At 48.2% G+C, this 15,792-nt stretch overlaps 1 protein-coding gene across 7 annotated transcripts in view; it reads left to right on the plus strand.

Moving 5' to 3' along the window:
* mtmr4 (myotubularin related protein 4) overlaps positions 1-15,792 on the plus strand; it is a 61,938-nt gene that overhangs the window by 29,709 nt on the left and 16,437 nt on the right. For 5 of the 7 annotated variants that reach the window (XM_029120811.2, XM_029120807.2, XM_029120808.2 and 2 more), the window contains 6 exons: positions 1,063-1,152; positions 9,184-9,300; positions 11,615-11,644; positions 11,945-12,027; positions 13,570-13,736; positions 14,478-14,574. In XM_029120811.2, the coding sequence (XP_028976644.2) occupies positions 1,063-1,152; positions 9,184-9,300; positions 11,615-11,644; positions 11,945-12,027; positions 13,570-13,736; positions 14,478-14,574 (584 nt within the window). The remainder of the gene's footprint in view (positions 1-1,062; positions 1,153-9,183; positions 9,301-11,614; positions 11,645-11,944; positions 12,028-13,569; positions 13,737-14,477; positions 14,575-15,792) is intronic. The other 2 variants (XM_029120809.2, XM_020048309.3) reach the window with 1 other exon arrangement.

Raw genomic sequence — 15,792 nt, forward strand, 5'->3', positions numbered from 1 at the left:
GCCCTGCAGAAGATGAATGAGCTCCAGCTCAGAGAAGACCAATCTACCTTTTTTTTATGTTTGTGTTGTTTGGTTTGCTGTTATTATTATTATTATTACTGTGGCAAAATGTTTTATTATGTTTGTTTTGCCTGAATAAAATTTTATAATATTAAACAGGTTTGTCCAGTGTTTTGTATCAAAGCCCTGAATTTTCCTTAGTTTTAATCAATGACCTTGAGGTCCTGCCCTGACTAAATGTACTAATCTGACCACTGGCCAAACGTGCTCCATTAGTCAATCTTTCATTCCGCTGTTTGCCTAAGACCATGACTGCCAGAGTCAAAGACCGATGCAGGCTGTCTTCACATGCTGAGTAAATGTTTGCAAAGAGCCACTTGTTCGGTCGCCTTTGAAGGACTGACTTCAAACTGATATTGCTGGTTTATTGCTTTACCAACCATTGCCAACTATACCAGAATTAATGGCATTTTAAAGGGGTTATTTACTTGGAAGTTTTGTTCAGCAAAATGCTGTTAGCATTCCCCAAATTCCCAAAGGTTCTAGATTTCTGGGTGTTAGAACACAGAAGTTCCTAGTTATTCTCTTGATTCCTGGGATATGACTACCTGGATTTATTTATTACCTGGATTGGGAAAGTTACAGTAGTTTTCCAGCCCTATACATTCCACTCCTGTCTTTGTCGTCCCCTTCCAAATTGTATTCTATTGTCTATTTAGTGCCCTGCTCATCCCCTGGGTCCACTGGTTAAGTGCGTTTTCTGGAGGGATTAGGGTGCCGTTTGGGCTATGGCTGTTCGCCTAAGCGATGCCAAGCGCAGGTCTTTCACCTTGTCCTGCTGTGTGATATCCAAGGTCCGGCCGGGTAGATGTTTAATCTGCACGTACTTCCTCCACTGCCACCATGGCTGTGGTGTGTCTGTGTCTGTGTGCGCTTGGTTAAACATGCTAAAATCACCTAGACTTCTGTGAAGGGAGTGTTTTAGTGGGTTTTAATTTTGTAGTAATGATAACTTGTGTGTTAAGAGCTGCGATGTGTGACCTGTCTCCTCCTGTGCTGCAGGGTGAGGAGGGACCCCCCAGTCTGGAGTACATCCAGGCCAAGGACCTGTTCCCCCAGAAGGAGCTTTTCAAGGAGGACGACAGCCTGCAGGTGGGAGTCAGGGACCACGGGCTCAAAAATACACGTTCAATCACACAGTTATGCACCCGCAGACAAAACAGTACGACTCATGCTGTTGGTTTTAGTCTTGCTGTCATTTCGCAAGCTCCTTCCTCTTTATTTGGGCATGTTACTGTGTAGTAAATCTTTTTCTCATTGTTCTGCCTGGTTTGGCCAAAGGGGTGAGGCGCTGTGTTAATACACACACACACACACACACACACACACACACACACACACACACACACACACACAGGACAGACAAGCCCCCACAAGGATCCTAAACCACCTAATCTCTTAAATATGATTTCTGGGTTCTTAAGCAATCGTATGCAATGTTTGGGAGACAAGTCATAAGGGGTAGTGGTGTTTGGCTGAAATACAAAGCAACGCAATGTGTGTTACTAAAATATCTTAAGTAAAGTGAATATTGTAGCGTACAAGAAGCTGCATCTTGATCAAGTTAGAAAACAACTATAGAATGTTGAGGGTAAATACACATGTAGAACATAAGCCGCACATTTGCAAAAGCCTCTTAGTGAGCGAAATGCATATCCTCTGAAGATCAGAGTAAAGCTGGATCCGCGTCCATGCTTTCTCGGAACAGCGATCCCAACCGTCTAACAGCATGTAGGTATGAAGGGAACGAATCCAATCTCTCCTCGGAGCGTCGCCCTTCAGGCCACACCTCCCTCCACAGGAGGGCTTTGGAAGTCAATTAGACCGTGTGGGGATTAGAGCCGGGATTGGCGGTCGTGACATGGCTCGGCCGGTGTGTCCAACACGTCTAGAGGGCCGCTCTGAGAGCTCGTCCGTAATCACTTCGGAATACGGCGGGGCATTCCGAAGTGAGCCACGGAGCAGCTCCCTGGAACGCTGGGATAGTCGGCCATTGTCACGTTGATACTTCAGGATGAGCTGTCTGCACCTAGTGTACATGCGAGGAGGAGGTGGGAGGAGGTGGGAGGGTATCAGTGAAGGAGGTCTAAGGACACTGGCCAAAAATACATAGCTCCTGTCCTTCCTTGAATAACCTTTTTGAGTAGATCACGTGTAATCTAACAGAATATGAGTGTGTTGCCAGCCAGACATAATTTTTGTGTATGTAGGAGATCAAGTCTCAGAGTGGAATCGGAGCATTAATAATTATGTATTCACACAGTATTAAGACAATGTGTATGTACATTTCATTGGAAGTGAATGTGCCTAGATAATGAGAACAACAGAAACATCTCTGTTTAGATTATCTCTCAGTAGGTAGCGCTCTGATAACCACAGGAATGTTTACATTGACCATTTGGCATGGGGGGTTACTGTCTTGGAGACCTGATCTTTGCAATGTATATATCAGCTTGTAACCAGCATTACAGTGAAGATTTTGGACATTCATTAAAAAGGACTACTCTGCAGCATTAATCCGATAAAAACAGAAATGCATTTCCTCACTTGATTTGTGTGGGTTCTTTATTAATTAACCACTATAGATAACTGCTAAATTCTGACAGTAGTCATCATTAAAAGATGTAGAACTGTATATGTTTACGTAAGGATCTCTTGAATCGCTTTTACTGCCACTTGGCTCTGAAATGCAGTGCATTTGTTTTGAATAATAAAAGGCAAAAGGTTAGTTCATTCAAGTTAACTGCTGAAGTTGTCTTAAAACAGGTTGAATAGGACCGGATGCTTCCCCTTTCAGTGAAGCTTTCATGTTGATTGGTTTGCTGATGGGTTGCCCCTTTTAAGCCCGGCCAGCGAGTCGTTGCTCTGGGCGGGACGTCTTGGCTATCAAGCGTATCGCATTACTAGCAAAGACTCAAATTCTACCCACGTGTTTATCCGAACGTTGGATAAAGAATATCACCTTGCCAGCTATGTTCTGTTATGTCGAACTTCCACTTTATGCATCTTGTCACGCATGACGGTGTGGGATGGGTGTCGTGGTGGGATGGGTGTCGTGGTGTCGTGGTGGGGTGGGTGTCGTGGTGGGGTGGGTGTCGTGGTGGGGTGGGTGTCGTGGTGGGGTGGGTGTCGTGGTGGGATGGGTGTCGTGGTGTCGTGGTGGGATGGGTGTCGTGGTGGGGTGGGTGTCGTGGTGTCGTGGTGGGGTGGGTGTCGTGGTGTCGTGGTGGGGTGGGTGTCGTGGTGTCGTGGGTGTCGTGGTGGGGTGGGTGTCGTGGTGGGGTGGGTGTCGTGGTGGGATGGGTGTCGTGGTGGGATGGGTGTCGTGGTGTCGTGGTGGGTGTCGTGGTGTCGTGGTGGGGTGGGTGTCGTGGTGTCGTGGTGGGGTGGGTGTCGTGGTGTCGTGGTGGGGTGGGTGTCGTGGTGTCGTGGTGGGGTGGGTGTCGTGGTGGGGTGGGTGTCGTGGTGGGGTGGGTGTCGTGGTGGGGCCGTGGAAACAACCTCAGTGTCGTCATGCTGCAGACATCTTGTCTTTGTCACTGCCTGGCTGTTGCAGCAGACGACACACACAGCTTTCAGCACAATCAGCCAAAATCCGATAGTGGCTTCTGGGGTCATCAATACGGCACAATGGAGGAGTGGAGAAACACTGGTTGACAAATCCCTGTGTAGTTTACTTGTGGACATAGCTTAACCCAGTAGAGCATATTCAGGATGCGATGGAATGTTCAATGAATGAACCGCCGGCCAATCTGCTGCAAATCCGTCGTTGGGTCCGTGTGGATCCATGCCCTGAAGAATTCTGAAGTCCTGTAGGCGAAGTGGTCGACCTCAGAGGACCTTGTCTGTTCTAGAATGTTACATTAACCTCTGTTGGTATTCCATACATTTTTGTTCTTGCTTGTGTTTCATATCCCTTTTTCCATTTATAATATTGGTTAGTTTGAAGGCCCTAGACAAGAATAATTTACAGCACACTTTCATTTTCGATGCCAGTAGCTTTTTCTTTATGATGCAGTTTGGTCTCTGTGACCTTGACCGCTGTCAAACCTAAATGTCCGGATGTAAATGAAGGAGAGGAACGTTTTTGATGCGCTAAACCCTTTCTGTGTGATTTATTTCTATATTTTTTTAAAGCATTAAAAATGTCTCTCGTCAGCATTTTCTCCAGTTTCACCTTGAATGTATATGCGCAGGCTTATTGGCCTCTTTTCAATGGCTTTTATAGCTTCATGTCATAATGTATAATAAAACTGATCAATATATTTGAGTCGTCTTAACACTTCGTGTTACTGACCATCACTGAACAAAACTGTGGCTGTTTCGATTCCAGGAGTCGCAGGTGCTGGCTCAATGGAAGCCTCTTTCAAAATGTAGTGGGGAATAGTAAATTCCAGAAGCCCCTTACCTGAACAGAAGCAACTGCCTTCCTATGATGTGATCACCTGTGGAGATCTGCTAGGATTGGAAAGATCTGAGAAATGTGTAGTGAATTCATATTTCCTCAGAAGGGAGTTTATTAAAAGGGAAGTGGAAAGGCCAGGCTGGTCAATCGATCGTATTTATAAAGCCCTTTTTACATCAGCAGTTGTCACAAAGTGCTTTTACAGAAACACCTGGCCTTATCCTCGTCAGTTGTGGATGAGGGCATGAAGGCTACTGTAGATGTTTGGTTGGAGGAAAAATCGGTCCTGTTGTCTATCGAACACAGTGGCTTGAACCCCAGAGCAGTTTGGTATTTGGTTTTAGTTTGTATGCGTATCAGTAATAGAGACATCCTATTCCACTCCACTATTCTGTTCTCCACTGTAGACGTGAGTAATACGACCTACGTCCTTCTCTGCTGCGACTGAAATGCTAATATTCCAGTGGTGGGGTTTCCACGGTGACATGACCTTTAACCTGTCACCGGTTGCCAGCCTGCTTTTCACGGTCTGTTGTCTACTGCTTTCTGTCCGAGGGCGGTGTGCGTGTAACTGTCGTAGGATCCTGGTCTAGTGTCCTGTCTGGCTGTTTAAGTCAGAGCTTAACAAGTTGACATTCAGAAGCGCACATATGCTTTAAAAAAAATAAATAAGAAAAGCCTGTGAAGCACACCTGCTTTGAAAGGGCACCTACTGTTCAGTCAGATAAATGGGCTGCATGATGAAGTGTTTTATGTTCGTGTTGCTCTTCCACACCTGGGTGTCTGACTCCGCCTCCCCACAGCTGTCACAAGTGCCATCATGGCCATGTTGTTTTATTCGTGTCACCCTCCCTAATTCTGCCCTCTGTCTTCCTGGCCTGTCACATTTGCTGTTCCTCTTTTTGTCATGCTCTTTGCGTGTGATCTTCCTCCCCCTCTCCGTTTCTTGCTGGGCGACGGTCAAACCCGTGACAGTGCCACCGCCAGTCGTGTCTTTAACTGCGCCCCCCCATACCCCCAGCTCAATCCCTAGTAGGACCACACGGATAGCCAGGCTTTACTGCCATCCATGCCCCCCCCCCCCAAGCCCCGGCTGCCTGAAACGGAAAGTCACGACTCACAAGCCGCCGAGTCAGAATATTAGTCACTGCATGTTTTTCTTTCTCCCGCTCTTATCTCTACTGCCTGAGGCGAAAGTGGGGGAAACGTGACTTCTGCAGTGCTAGCTAGCATCCCGTCAGTCAGACGCATGTGTTTACAGGACAGCTGAAGAGCTCTGGCTCTGGGGAAACTGCGCAGCATGTTAATGGTGCTACTAACAGCATGACTGGAGCTGGGTTGATGCAGCTCTGAAAGGTTTGTGTGCGCCTAGCGTTTCAGTTATGTCACTCTTAGCAGCGTTTCTTGGTTCCCTGCCTTTAGCTGTAGACCGGCTTCAGCTGCTCTTGTTTCATATCATCTGATTCCCGGCAATTCCATGCATTTCCTGTGTTCCAGATCAAGAGAACCTAAATTAGCGTGTGAATTATTTGTCCACCCCATGGTGAGGAACTATGGTGTTCAAATACTTGCCATCTGCAAAATTGTGAAACCCGTGATTAAGTCCCCGTGGACAGGTTCGAGAACCATCTTTCTGCCGTCGACTCCACTTGCTTTAAGGCTGTCGAAACAGGGGTAGATGGAGCTATCTTGAATTGTTTATGTATATCAACATCTTTAGAATACATTTTGATTATAATAAAGTACCACACCCTCCTGCCCTGTTGGTGTCTCTCTCATTAGGTTGCCCTGACTTAACGAGACCCTGGAGGCTTCGTTAGTGTTTGGGTGATGTTCTCCTTCTCCAGCGGATCTCGTTTCAGTTTCTCATAACCAGTCGGACAAAAAACTACAGCCTGGCAGCCTTGTTGATGTACTGTTCTTCATCCAGCCCTGGGTTTTCTGGCCCTGTTTCAGGTGGACCTTTGGACGGAGTGTTATTGGGATGCCGTGGTTTGTAACCAGCTACACTGTAGGGAGATGGGTCCCCAGAATAGAATAATTATAATGTAGATGTTGTATGGGGTCTAATCATGCCTCCCGTCACTGCCTAACAACCCCAACAACCAAACCACTTTTCCCCAGGAATGTCCTGCTGGCACACCCCCTCCCAACTCTCTGTCTCACTCCCTCACACACACAATTTCTCCCACACACTGGGATAGTACCTCTTATGACCGCAAGCCACGCATCCTTTCATCATGGTATCTGAGCATAGTTCCAGGCCCAGGGAAGTGATTAGATCTCTTTTATATGGTTTCCTCGAAGTTACACAGCTAAAATACTTTATCTCATTTTAAATTTAGTGTTAAACATCAGTCAATGCTAAGTCTTTTCTCGTCCGCTTCCACTCATGAGTTTAATGAGAAGTTTAACACGGCCCTCGTTTGTCACCATCACGGCTAAATGATTCTCTTTTAAGTGCTATAAAGTGCTCCCTTCTCTTTTTGTAATACTTCAGCAGGGCCAAAGATATCTGTTGTTGAATTGTGGTATCAGTCCGCCTCGCGCCCCACCTGCACACTCTCTCCACCTGGTTGGGCTTTTAAGTAGATAAATGCACTGCTTCTGGAGGAGATGAAAGATGTTCTTATTATCCTTTGATGGGCCTCAATTATGTTAATGTAGGGGTCCTGTCTCTCCCTGAGTGGTTCCCAATGACACCCTGTACCCTTTAAATGACACCCTGTACCCTTTAAATGACACCCTGTACCCTTTAAATAGCAAGCCAGCATGATGCCCTTGTGGGAATAGGGTGCCTTTTGGAATACATATGGGTTTTGGGTCAGGGGTCAGGAGCCCATAGCTGGATTATTAACAGAAGGTTTGATAGCCCATTCACAGACCGACAACACATACATAAAGACAGGCAACAGGGACAGACAAACAGGCAGCACGCCCGGCAACAGGGACAGACAAACGGGCAGCACGCCCGGCAACAGGGACAGACAAACGGGCAGCACGCCCGGCAACAGGGACAGACAAACGGGCAGCACGCCCGGCAACAGGGACAGACAAACGGGCAGCACGCCCGGCAACAGGGACAGACAAACGGGCAGCACGCCCGGCAACAGGGACAGACAAACGGGCAGCACGCCCGGCAACAGGGACAGACAAACGGGCAGCACGCCCGGCAACAGGGACAGGCAAACGGGCAGCACGCCCGGCAACAGGGACAGGCAAACGGGCAGCACGCCCGGCAACAGGGACAGGCAAACGGGCAGCACGCCCGGCAACAGGGACAGGCAAACGGGCAGCACGCCCGGCAACAGGGACAGGCAAACGGGCAGCACGCCCGGCAACAGGGACAGGCAAACGGGCAGCACGCCCGGCAACAGGGACAGGCAAACGGGCAGCACGCCCGGCAACAGGGACAGGCAAACGGGCAGCACGCCCGGCAACAGGGACAGGCAAACGGGCAGCACGCCCGGCAACAGGGACAGGCAAACGGGCAGCACGCCCGGCAACAGGGACAGGCAAACGGGCAGCACGCCCGGCAACAGGGACAGGCAAACGGGCAGCACGCCCGGCAACAGGGACAGGCAAACGGGCAGCACGCCCGGCAACAGGGACAGGCAAACGGGCAGCACGCCCGGCAACAGGGACAGGCAAACGGGCAGCACGCCCGGCAACAGGGACAGGCAAACGGGCAGCACGCCCGGCAACAGGGACAGGCAAACGGGCAGCACATTCACAGAGAAAGAGAGACAACGCACACAGACCAAGCACAGGAAAAGACAGAATGTCAGACAGACGGACAACCTCCCTCCCGACACTCTGGGCCTGCTCGTTCAGGCTCAAAGACCAGCCCACATGCTCCCCTCACAGAGGACCTTTCATGTTAGTGCAGCCATGTGCTATTTGGAATTACCATGTTTTAATTTTCCACAAACTGTCCCGTGTTGCTGCTTCTGGTACACAAGCCAACTCTAACTGAACCTATGAAGACTTTACAGAGGCCATGCTCAGTGGGGGCTCAGTTTGTAGTGGCATGTTGGGTCCCTAGGGCTCAATCCACGCTCTCTTGCCTTTGTTTGTTGTTCTATGTTTTTCTGTAATTTATTTTTTCTAATGTTTTCTTTGGTTTGACATGTTAAAGGTTCTGGGCCCCAGTGGCAGTAGGCCATTTTTCTCATTTCACGGACTACAATGAGATTAAAAGGAAGAAATGTTTAGGTTTAAAACTGGATATAACACAATCAACCCACACACACACATCTACATATTTTTCTGGTCTCCTAATCACCGCATGGATAAGGCAGTCTGATTGTTACGTTCATGTCATGCTAATGTTGTGTTGACATCAGTGATATTATGCTCATGTTGATGTCATGCTAATGTTGTGTTGACATCAGTGATATTATGCTCATGTTGATGTCATGCTAATGTTGTGTTGACATCAGTGATATTATGCTCATGTTGATGTTGTGGTAATGTTGTGTTGACATCAGTGATATTACGCTCATGTTGATGTTGTGGTAATGTTGTGTTGACATCAGTGATATTACGCTCATATTGATGTTGTGGTAATGTTGTGTTGACATCAGTGATATTACGCTCATATTGATGTCATGCTAATGTAGTGTTGACATCACCGTGATGTTACGCTCATGTTGATGTTGTGGTAATGTTGTGTGGACGCCACGCTAACGCTTTGTTGACGTCTGTGCCCCCACTAGGTGCCGTTCCCGGCTCTTCAGGGGGAAGGAGTGGAGTATTTGGGCCGAGCTGACGACGCCATCATTGCCATTTCCAATTACAGGCTTCACATCAAGTTCAAGGACTCCGTCATCAACGTAAGACACAACGATGCACCTCGTTCATCCGCCTCCCAAATGGCCCCCAATGCTGACAGTAGTGCGCTACTTTGGGTTTAGTGTGTCATTTGTGAAATAATATACTGGGAACCTGGGCCAAGCTACAACAACAAGCAAACACCTCAAGTAAAAATAAAAGAAACAAAGAAAACAGGCATTTTATGCTTTACCTGGCAGGAAGATGGCTAACGGAAGCTTCAGTGGGCCGGTTTCAAACGGACTACAGTAGTACTGGTGCCCAGAGGCTGTGGTTTGGAGCGCTGGTTAAGCCCTAGAACATTCAGGTTCTGACTGCGTCTGTAGCTGGGATTTTATTAATTATAACTGGAGTGTGTTTTCGTATTTTGTATTTAATTTTTTGTAAGAAATCCACCAGACGAGAAAAATAGTGATTAACTATGTAGGAGATGGACAATATTGGCCACTACTACAGCAGTGCCCTGCTGTCATATGGAAAACCACTGTGGTTGGGCATGTTTAACCAAGAACATACGTTTTATTCAACCTCACTATTTCTATTCTTTTGACAAGTTGTTTAATCTGAATGGGATTTTCGCCATTCTGGGCACGGCGCATGGATTGTCTGGTTAATTTCAAATTGGTACTGGTCAGATGTCCTAAACCCTTGGGCGAGGACCACATAGTGCTTAAAGTAAATTAGGCGATTTTTAAATTGACGGTGCGATTCTTTGAGAAGCAGTGTCTTTCTAGGGTCTTGAGCTTGGCCCGTCTTGGCCCCTGAATACTCCCATAGTAAATGGAGGGGGGGCTTGCGGAAATCAATAGTCACATCGGGATGAGTAGCGTAGCGGCCAGAGCCTATAACCAAAGGGTTGTTAATTTGAATCCCTTTTCTGGAAAGCTGAACAAATCTGTCATTTTGCCCTCTGCTCGGTGTGGCAGACCAAGTACCTGTCAAATGCAGGGGCCAGATTTCAGCGTGAGTCTGAGTTGGAGTGTGATTGACGACAAAACGGTTGTTATTATGACGCTGTAGTGTTATTTTTAGATTGTTCTCCATTGAAGTTGGGGCCAAGTGGTTTTCCTGTTTATTTCTGTGGCGTATCGAGATTTTATGGTTCTCTAAGAAAACAAGACGTTGACAAATGTTCAGAACATTAAAGCACGAAAGTCACCAGAAACGAGTGTATAGTTGGTGAGTTATTGCTTCATTAATGTATGAGAGTTTAATGTGTATCGGGTCCGTGCCTAGTGCTTTGAGAGCTCCCTGGCCCTCCCCAGGCCTAGTTGGCTTGCCTAATACAGGAGTGATGCATTTAGCAGAGTTTCATGTGACCTCTGGGGTCATGGGGAGCTGGCCCAGAGCTTACCTACGTGCATAGTTGTGTGTACACACACACACACACACACACACACACACACACACACACTTAGCAGAGACGTGCACTTTCCCACGTCTGCATCTAGCGGTCCTCAGGCTGACGTCAGCTCTGCTGTAATACAGACAACCTGATTGTGTGCATTCACCTCCCCGCCTCTACGCCCTCATCCCTCTACGCCCTCTCCCCTCCTCCTACCACCTCCTCCTATGATCACCTCCTACCACTTCCACCTCACCACCCTCATCCCTCTACACCCCCCTCACCTCCTCCTACCACCTCCGCCTCACTGTTCTCATGCCTCTACACCCCCTTCCCCTCATCCCTCTACACCCCCTGCCTCACCTCCCTCTACACCCCCCTCCTCTTACCACCTCATCCCTCTACACCCCATGCCTCACCTCCCTCATCCCTCTACACCCCCCTCCTCTTACCACCTCATCCCTCTACACCCCCCTCCTCTTACCACCTCATCCCTCTACACCCCATGCCTCACTGCCCTCATCCCTCTACACCCCCTCCCCTATCCCCCTCCCCCATCATCCTCTACAGCCCCCTCCCCCACCTCCCTTCTCATGCCTCTCCCCCCCTCCTTTCTGTTCCTCCTCTGCTCCCTAGTTGCAGTCACTAGCAGGTAGTAGGTCTCTTCAGAACTAATAACCACAAAGCTCTATTTGCCCCGTCTTAAGACCTGCTCATTGCCATTAAACCTGCTCCCCTTTTCTCAGTTTTCCTCTTTTTCCTATTTTTTCATACTTTCCTTTAGTGGCTCTCTAGTGTTCGGTAGGAGAGTCTTTCCGCTGTGATTTTCTTCTGGTTGAGTTTATTATTTTCCATCCACCTGTTTCTCTGTGTAATCCCTCACCTTCCTTCCATTGTTTGATGTCTTCAGTTTAATAGTTTTTCCATTTCCTCTCCTTTTCCCGGTCCTGGTCTCTGTCATTGTCTTGTAGACATATCCAGGTGTGGAAGATCAGATTTCTGTGAGTACCTTGTGTCCGTAGCAACCCTCAGCTTCTCTCCTCCTTACACCCCCCCCCCCCCCATTACCGCCGCCTACATTAGAACACTGTCATTCAGCCAGTGCTGCAGAATGGATGTGCATATTACTAGAAAGCAATAATGGGGGGGGGTTACAGTGGTTCTGTTATTGAATAATGATTGACAGCTGTGTAAGCACACATGACGTGCACATGCCTGTTCTGTTAATAATCCCAACCCCCTCTGACATGAGTCGTGTCTCTCCTGGTGTCATGTGATGTCCTCTCTGTCGCCCCCTGCAGGTGCCACTCAGGCTAATAGAAAGCGTCGAGAGCAGAGACATGTTTCAACTTCACATCATCTGCAAGGACTCTAAAGTCGTAAGGTAAAGACAACACGTCTTGCATAGAAATAGAATGACTCAGATGGGCTTGGGACCTACACCCTGACATTTTGGAATGGGTAGGGGGTATTTCCATAACCCTCTCTGTCTTTGGAGGCCCCATGTACTGAAATAATTGGCCTCTATTGTGTTTGACCTACCTAACTGGGGCTAGGCTACTCATGATTTATCTATTTCTTTTGTTTTTGATGCACTTTTAGATTATTTTTTTTTTAGGAGAAGCCCTAGCCAGAGAAATTCTGGTCATCTCTGTTTCTGACGTAGACATCCAGAATAACATTAATGATGGTATTGCTTTGGTTTAGTTTGATTCGTGGAGTAGGGCCAGTACCACAGTAGGAAAACATCTGCGCTCCGGACAAGGCTCTCTGCTGTGTTACATAAATGTCACACAATTGCTTAATAGACTGCATTATGTGGCCGGTTTATTATGTTACCTCGTCGAATGCCAGGCCCGGCCCGGCCCGCAGAGCAGCCTGACGTCTCTGAGATCGGCGCCTTAAAAGGATGCGATCGCCAGTTGGGCGTGCCGGGAGGCCACCCTGCCCACCTCGATCTTACCTCCTCCTCGTATGCTTGTTAGCGTGCACGATTCTCGGACGTCGCCTTCAACTGTCAAAGAAGTCCCCTCGAGCGCTGCCAAATTGGTCGTTCCCCATAAACACTAGAGACGCTTTTTATGTGAAAGGGCCCAGGTGGACGTGTACATGTAGCAACTGAAAACGTCCTCATCAGACTTTGCTAAGCAGTTTGCGGCTGCGTTACTCTATAGGAGTGATTCTTTATTCTCTAATTAACTGGCCCCTGAGTGCATAGCCCTGTTGGTAAATTATTAAAGCAGTGTCTCTCTTTTGGGATTTAACACCATATTCCTATTCGTGTGAAAACTGGTTGGAAAATTGCTCGTCTGTTAGGGCTTTTGGAAAAGAGCAGTCATGGAGTTGGCTCAAGAACGTGTTTGACTTAACAACACTTTTCCTCTTTATTTTCAAGAAGCTTAAGGAAATGTTGGCCCTTCAGCCCATTTATTTTCCTCCAAACCCCTAGTGTTTCTGGCTAAAGATGCTGACAGAGGCGGAAATGTCTGTCTGATGTTGTTCCTCGTAGAGATGATGGGGACTTCAGAAGGGGTCCAACGTCTTTGATCGTGCCTGATTTAATGATATGTTGTGGCCCGGGGAAACCAATCTGAAGAACCCTCTGAACTCTCATTAGGATATAGAGCTATGGAATAATCAGCATTCATTATGGTGATCTTGAACCAAGCCTGGATTTTCATGAAAAATATTTGGTGACCCCCACCATGTAAAATAAGTTATGTAATGAACCCGTGTTGTTTACTTTTTTTATTTTAGTTATGGCCGTCTTAACCAACTGACAGGCTTGTTGTTTTCTTTATTTTAGTAGTACACTGAGCTTCAGAAGATGTTAACGATATCAATGTGGGCAAACCACGCCAAAAACAACAGGATTAATGTGTTCCTCTTCCTGCCATTAAGTGTTTGGGTTCTGATTCCTCCTCAGATGCCACTTCTCCACATTCAAGCAGTGTCAGGAGTGGCTGAAGCGTCTAAACCGGGCAATTGCCCACCCTGGCAGGCTGGAGGACCTGTTTGCCCTGGCCTACCACGCCTGGTGCCTGGGAGCCAGCGCCGATGATGAGGACCAGCACCTACACCTCTGCCGACCAGGTTAGGTTTGGACCAGCTAAACCTCTTCAGGCCAGGTTAGGGTCGGAGCAGCTGACCCTCTTCAGGCCAGGTTAGGGTCGGAGCAGCTGACCCTCTTCAGGCCAGGTTAGGGTCGGAGCAGCTGACCCTCTTCAGGCCAGGTTAGGGTCGGAGCAGCTGACCCTCTTCAGGCCAGGTTAGGGTCGGAGCAGCTGACCCTCTTCAGGCCAGGTTAGGGTCGGAGCAGCCAAACCTCTTCAGGCCAGGTTAGGGTCGGAGCAGCTGACCCTCTTCAGGCCAGGTTAGGCAAGGCAAGGCAAGGCAATTTTATTTATATAGCACATTTCATACACAATGGTCATTCAAAGTGCTTTACATAAATATCCATTTGACAGAGGAACTGTTACAGAAATAAGAAATAATAAAAACCATTAAGAATATAAAATCAAATACAGAACAGTGAAGAAATAAGAAAAATTAAAACCGTTTAGAATATAATGTCAAATAGGTTAGGGTCGGAGCAGCTGACCCTCTTCAGGCCAGGTTAGGGTCGGAGCAGCTAAACATCTTCAGGCCAGGTTAGGGTCGGAGCAGCTAAACATCTTCAGGCCAGGTTAGGGTCGGAGCAGATAAACCTCTTCAGGCCAGGTTAGGGTCGGAGCAGATAAACCTCTTCAGGTAACTTTAGCTGTCAACCTGGAAACATCCGGTTCATAACCGGATTGCATCTGTCTTTCTCCATGTTGTTCTGCCTGTCTGTAGGGGAACATGTCTGTCAGAGACTCCAGATGGAGGTGAGGAGGATGGGCTTTGACATGCAGAATGCCTGGAGAGTGTCGGACATCAACCTCAACTACAGGTGGGTGACTCCCCTACCCCGTGCCCGTGCCCATTGGCCTATGTGGATAATGCCCCGTTTAAATGGTTGTTAGACCAAATAGATTTTCAAAGAAGACTATTCGACTGTAAGGTGATCTGAGCTCTCCCAGCCGTGGCGTTGAGGAACCAGAGAAACCCTGCAGCCCAATCCAACAACAGCCCGTTATAAATCCCAATCTGGGCCAGCTTGCTGCAGTTTGAAAGCTTGCTATGGTCAGCATCCTGCGATGTCCATTTTTTGTCGGTGTGCATTTTGTAGTGTAAGGCATTGATTAGCCAGCCTCTCCTGAGCAGACTAACGGCTGGACTGTCAGGTCCCAGGCCGGCTTGTGGCGTCGACTGTCAGGTCCCAGGCCGGCTTGTGGCGTCGACTGTCAGGTCCCAGGCCGGCTTGTGGCGTCGACTGTCAGGTCCCAGGCCGGCTTGTGGCGTCGACTGTCAGGTCCCAGGCCGGCTTGTGGCGTCGACTGTCAGGTCCCAGGCCGGCTTGTGGCGTCGACTGTCAGGTCCCAGGCCGGCTTGTGGAGTCGACTGTCAGGTCCCAGGCCGGCTTGTGGAGTCGACTGGATGGGGACAGTGACTCAGCATTTCTAAGAGCCTTTTCTGAACCTGTCAGCGTTTCACCTTCCTTCATCTCGGTCTGTCTCCCTCTGTCTTTAGTTAATTCTCTCTTGCGCTCTTTCAACATTTTTCTGTTGCTTGCTCCCTCACACCACTCATCCTGTGGAGGGGGATGCTGATGGCGTGTGAGTGAGGCAGAAAGGAGGAGGGGGAAGGAGTGAGAAAGGAGGAGAAGGGGGTGAGATATGAGGAGCACAGAATGCCTCCATAAATAATAATAATAATACATTTATATAGCGCTTTCCAAAGACGCTTTACAATACACATACGTAACAAACGACTACGGATGGAGCAATGAGACAAACGGCAGCTAACAAAACAAAAATGTGTGAGAAAAGATCAGAACGAGTGCATCTACCACTTCATCGGGCATATATCATTTGGCAGCTGTGACGCTGCCAACAGCCCTGCCGACCTGCCTTGTCGACCCGTTGACTGTTATATCAGCCCAGGCCTTTGGTCTCCGGCCGTGTCAGTAGGGACCCGTCCTCACTACTCCCATACAAATCAACCTACGTTCGTTTCATGCCAATGGTTTTTCATGGTTATTGAGGTGTGAATTCCTCGTGCATTTCAT

The sequence above is a fragment of the Esox lucius genome, chromosome 7, assembly GCF_011004845.1.
Source record: "Esox lucius isolate fEsoLuc1 chromosome 7, fEsoLuc1.pri, whole genome shotgun sequence".
Classification (NCBI taxonomy): Eukaryota; Metazoa; Chordata; class Actinopteri; order Esociformes; family Esocidae; genus Esox; species Esox lucius.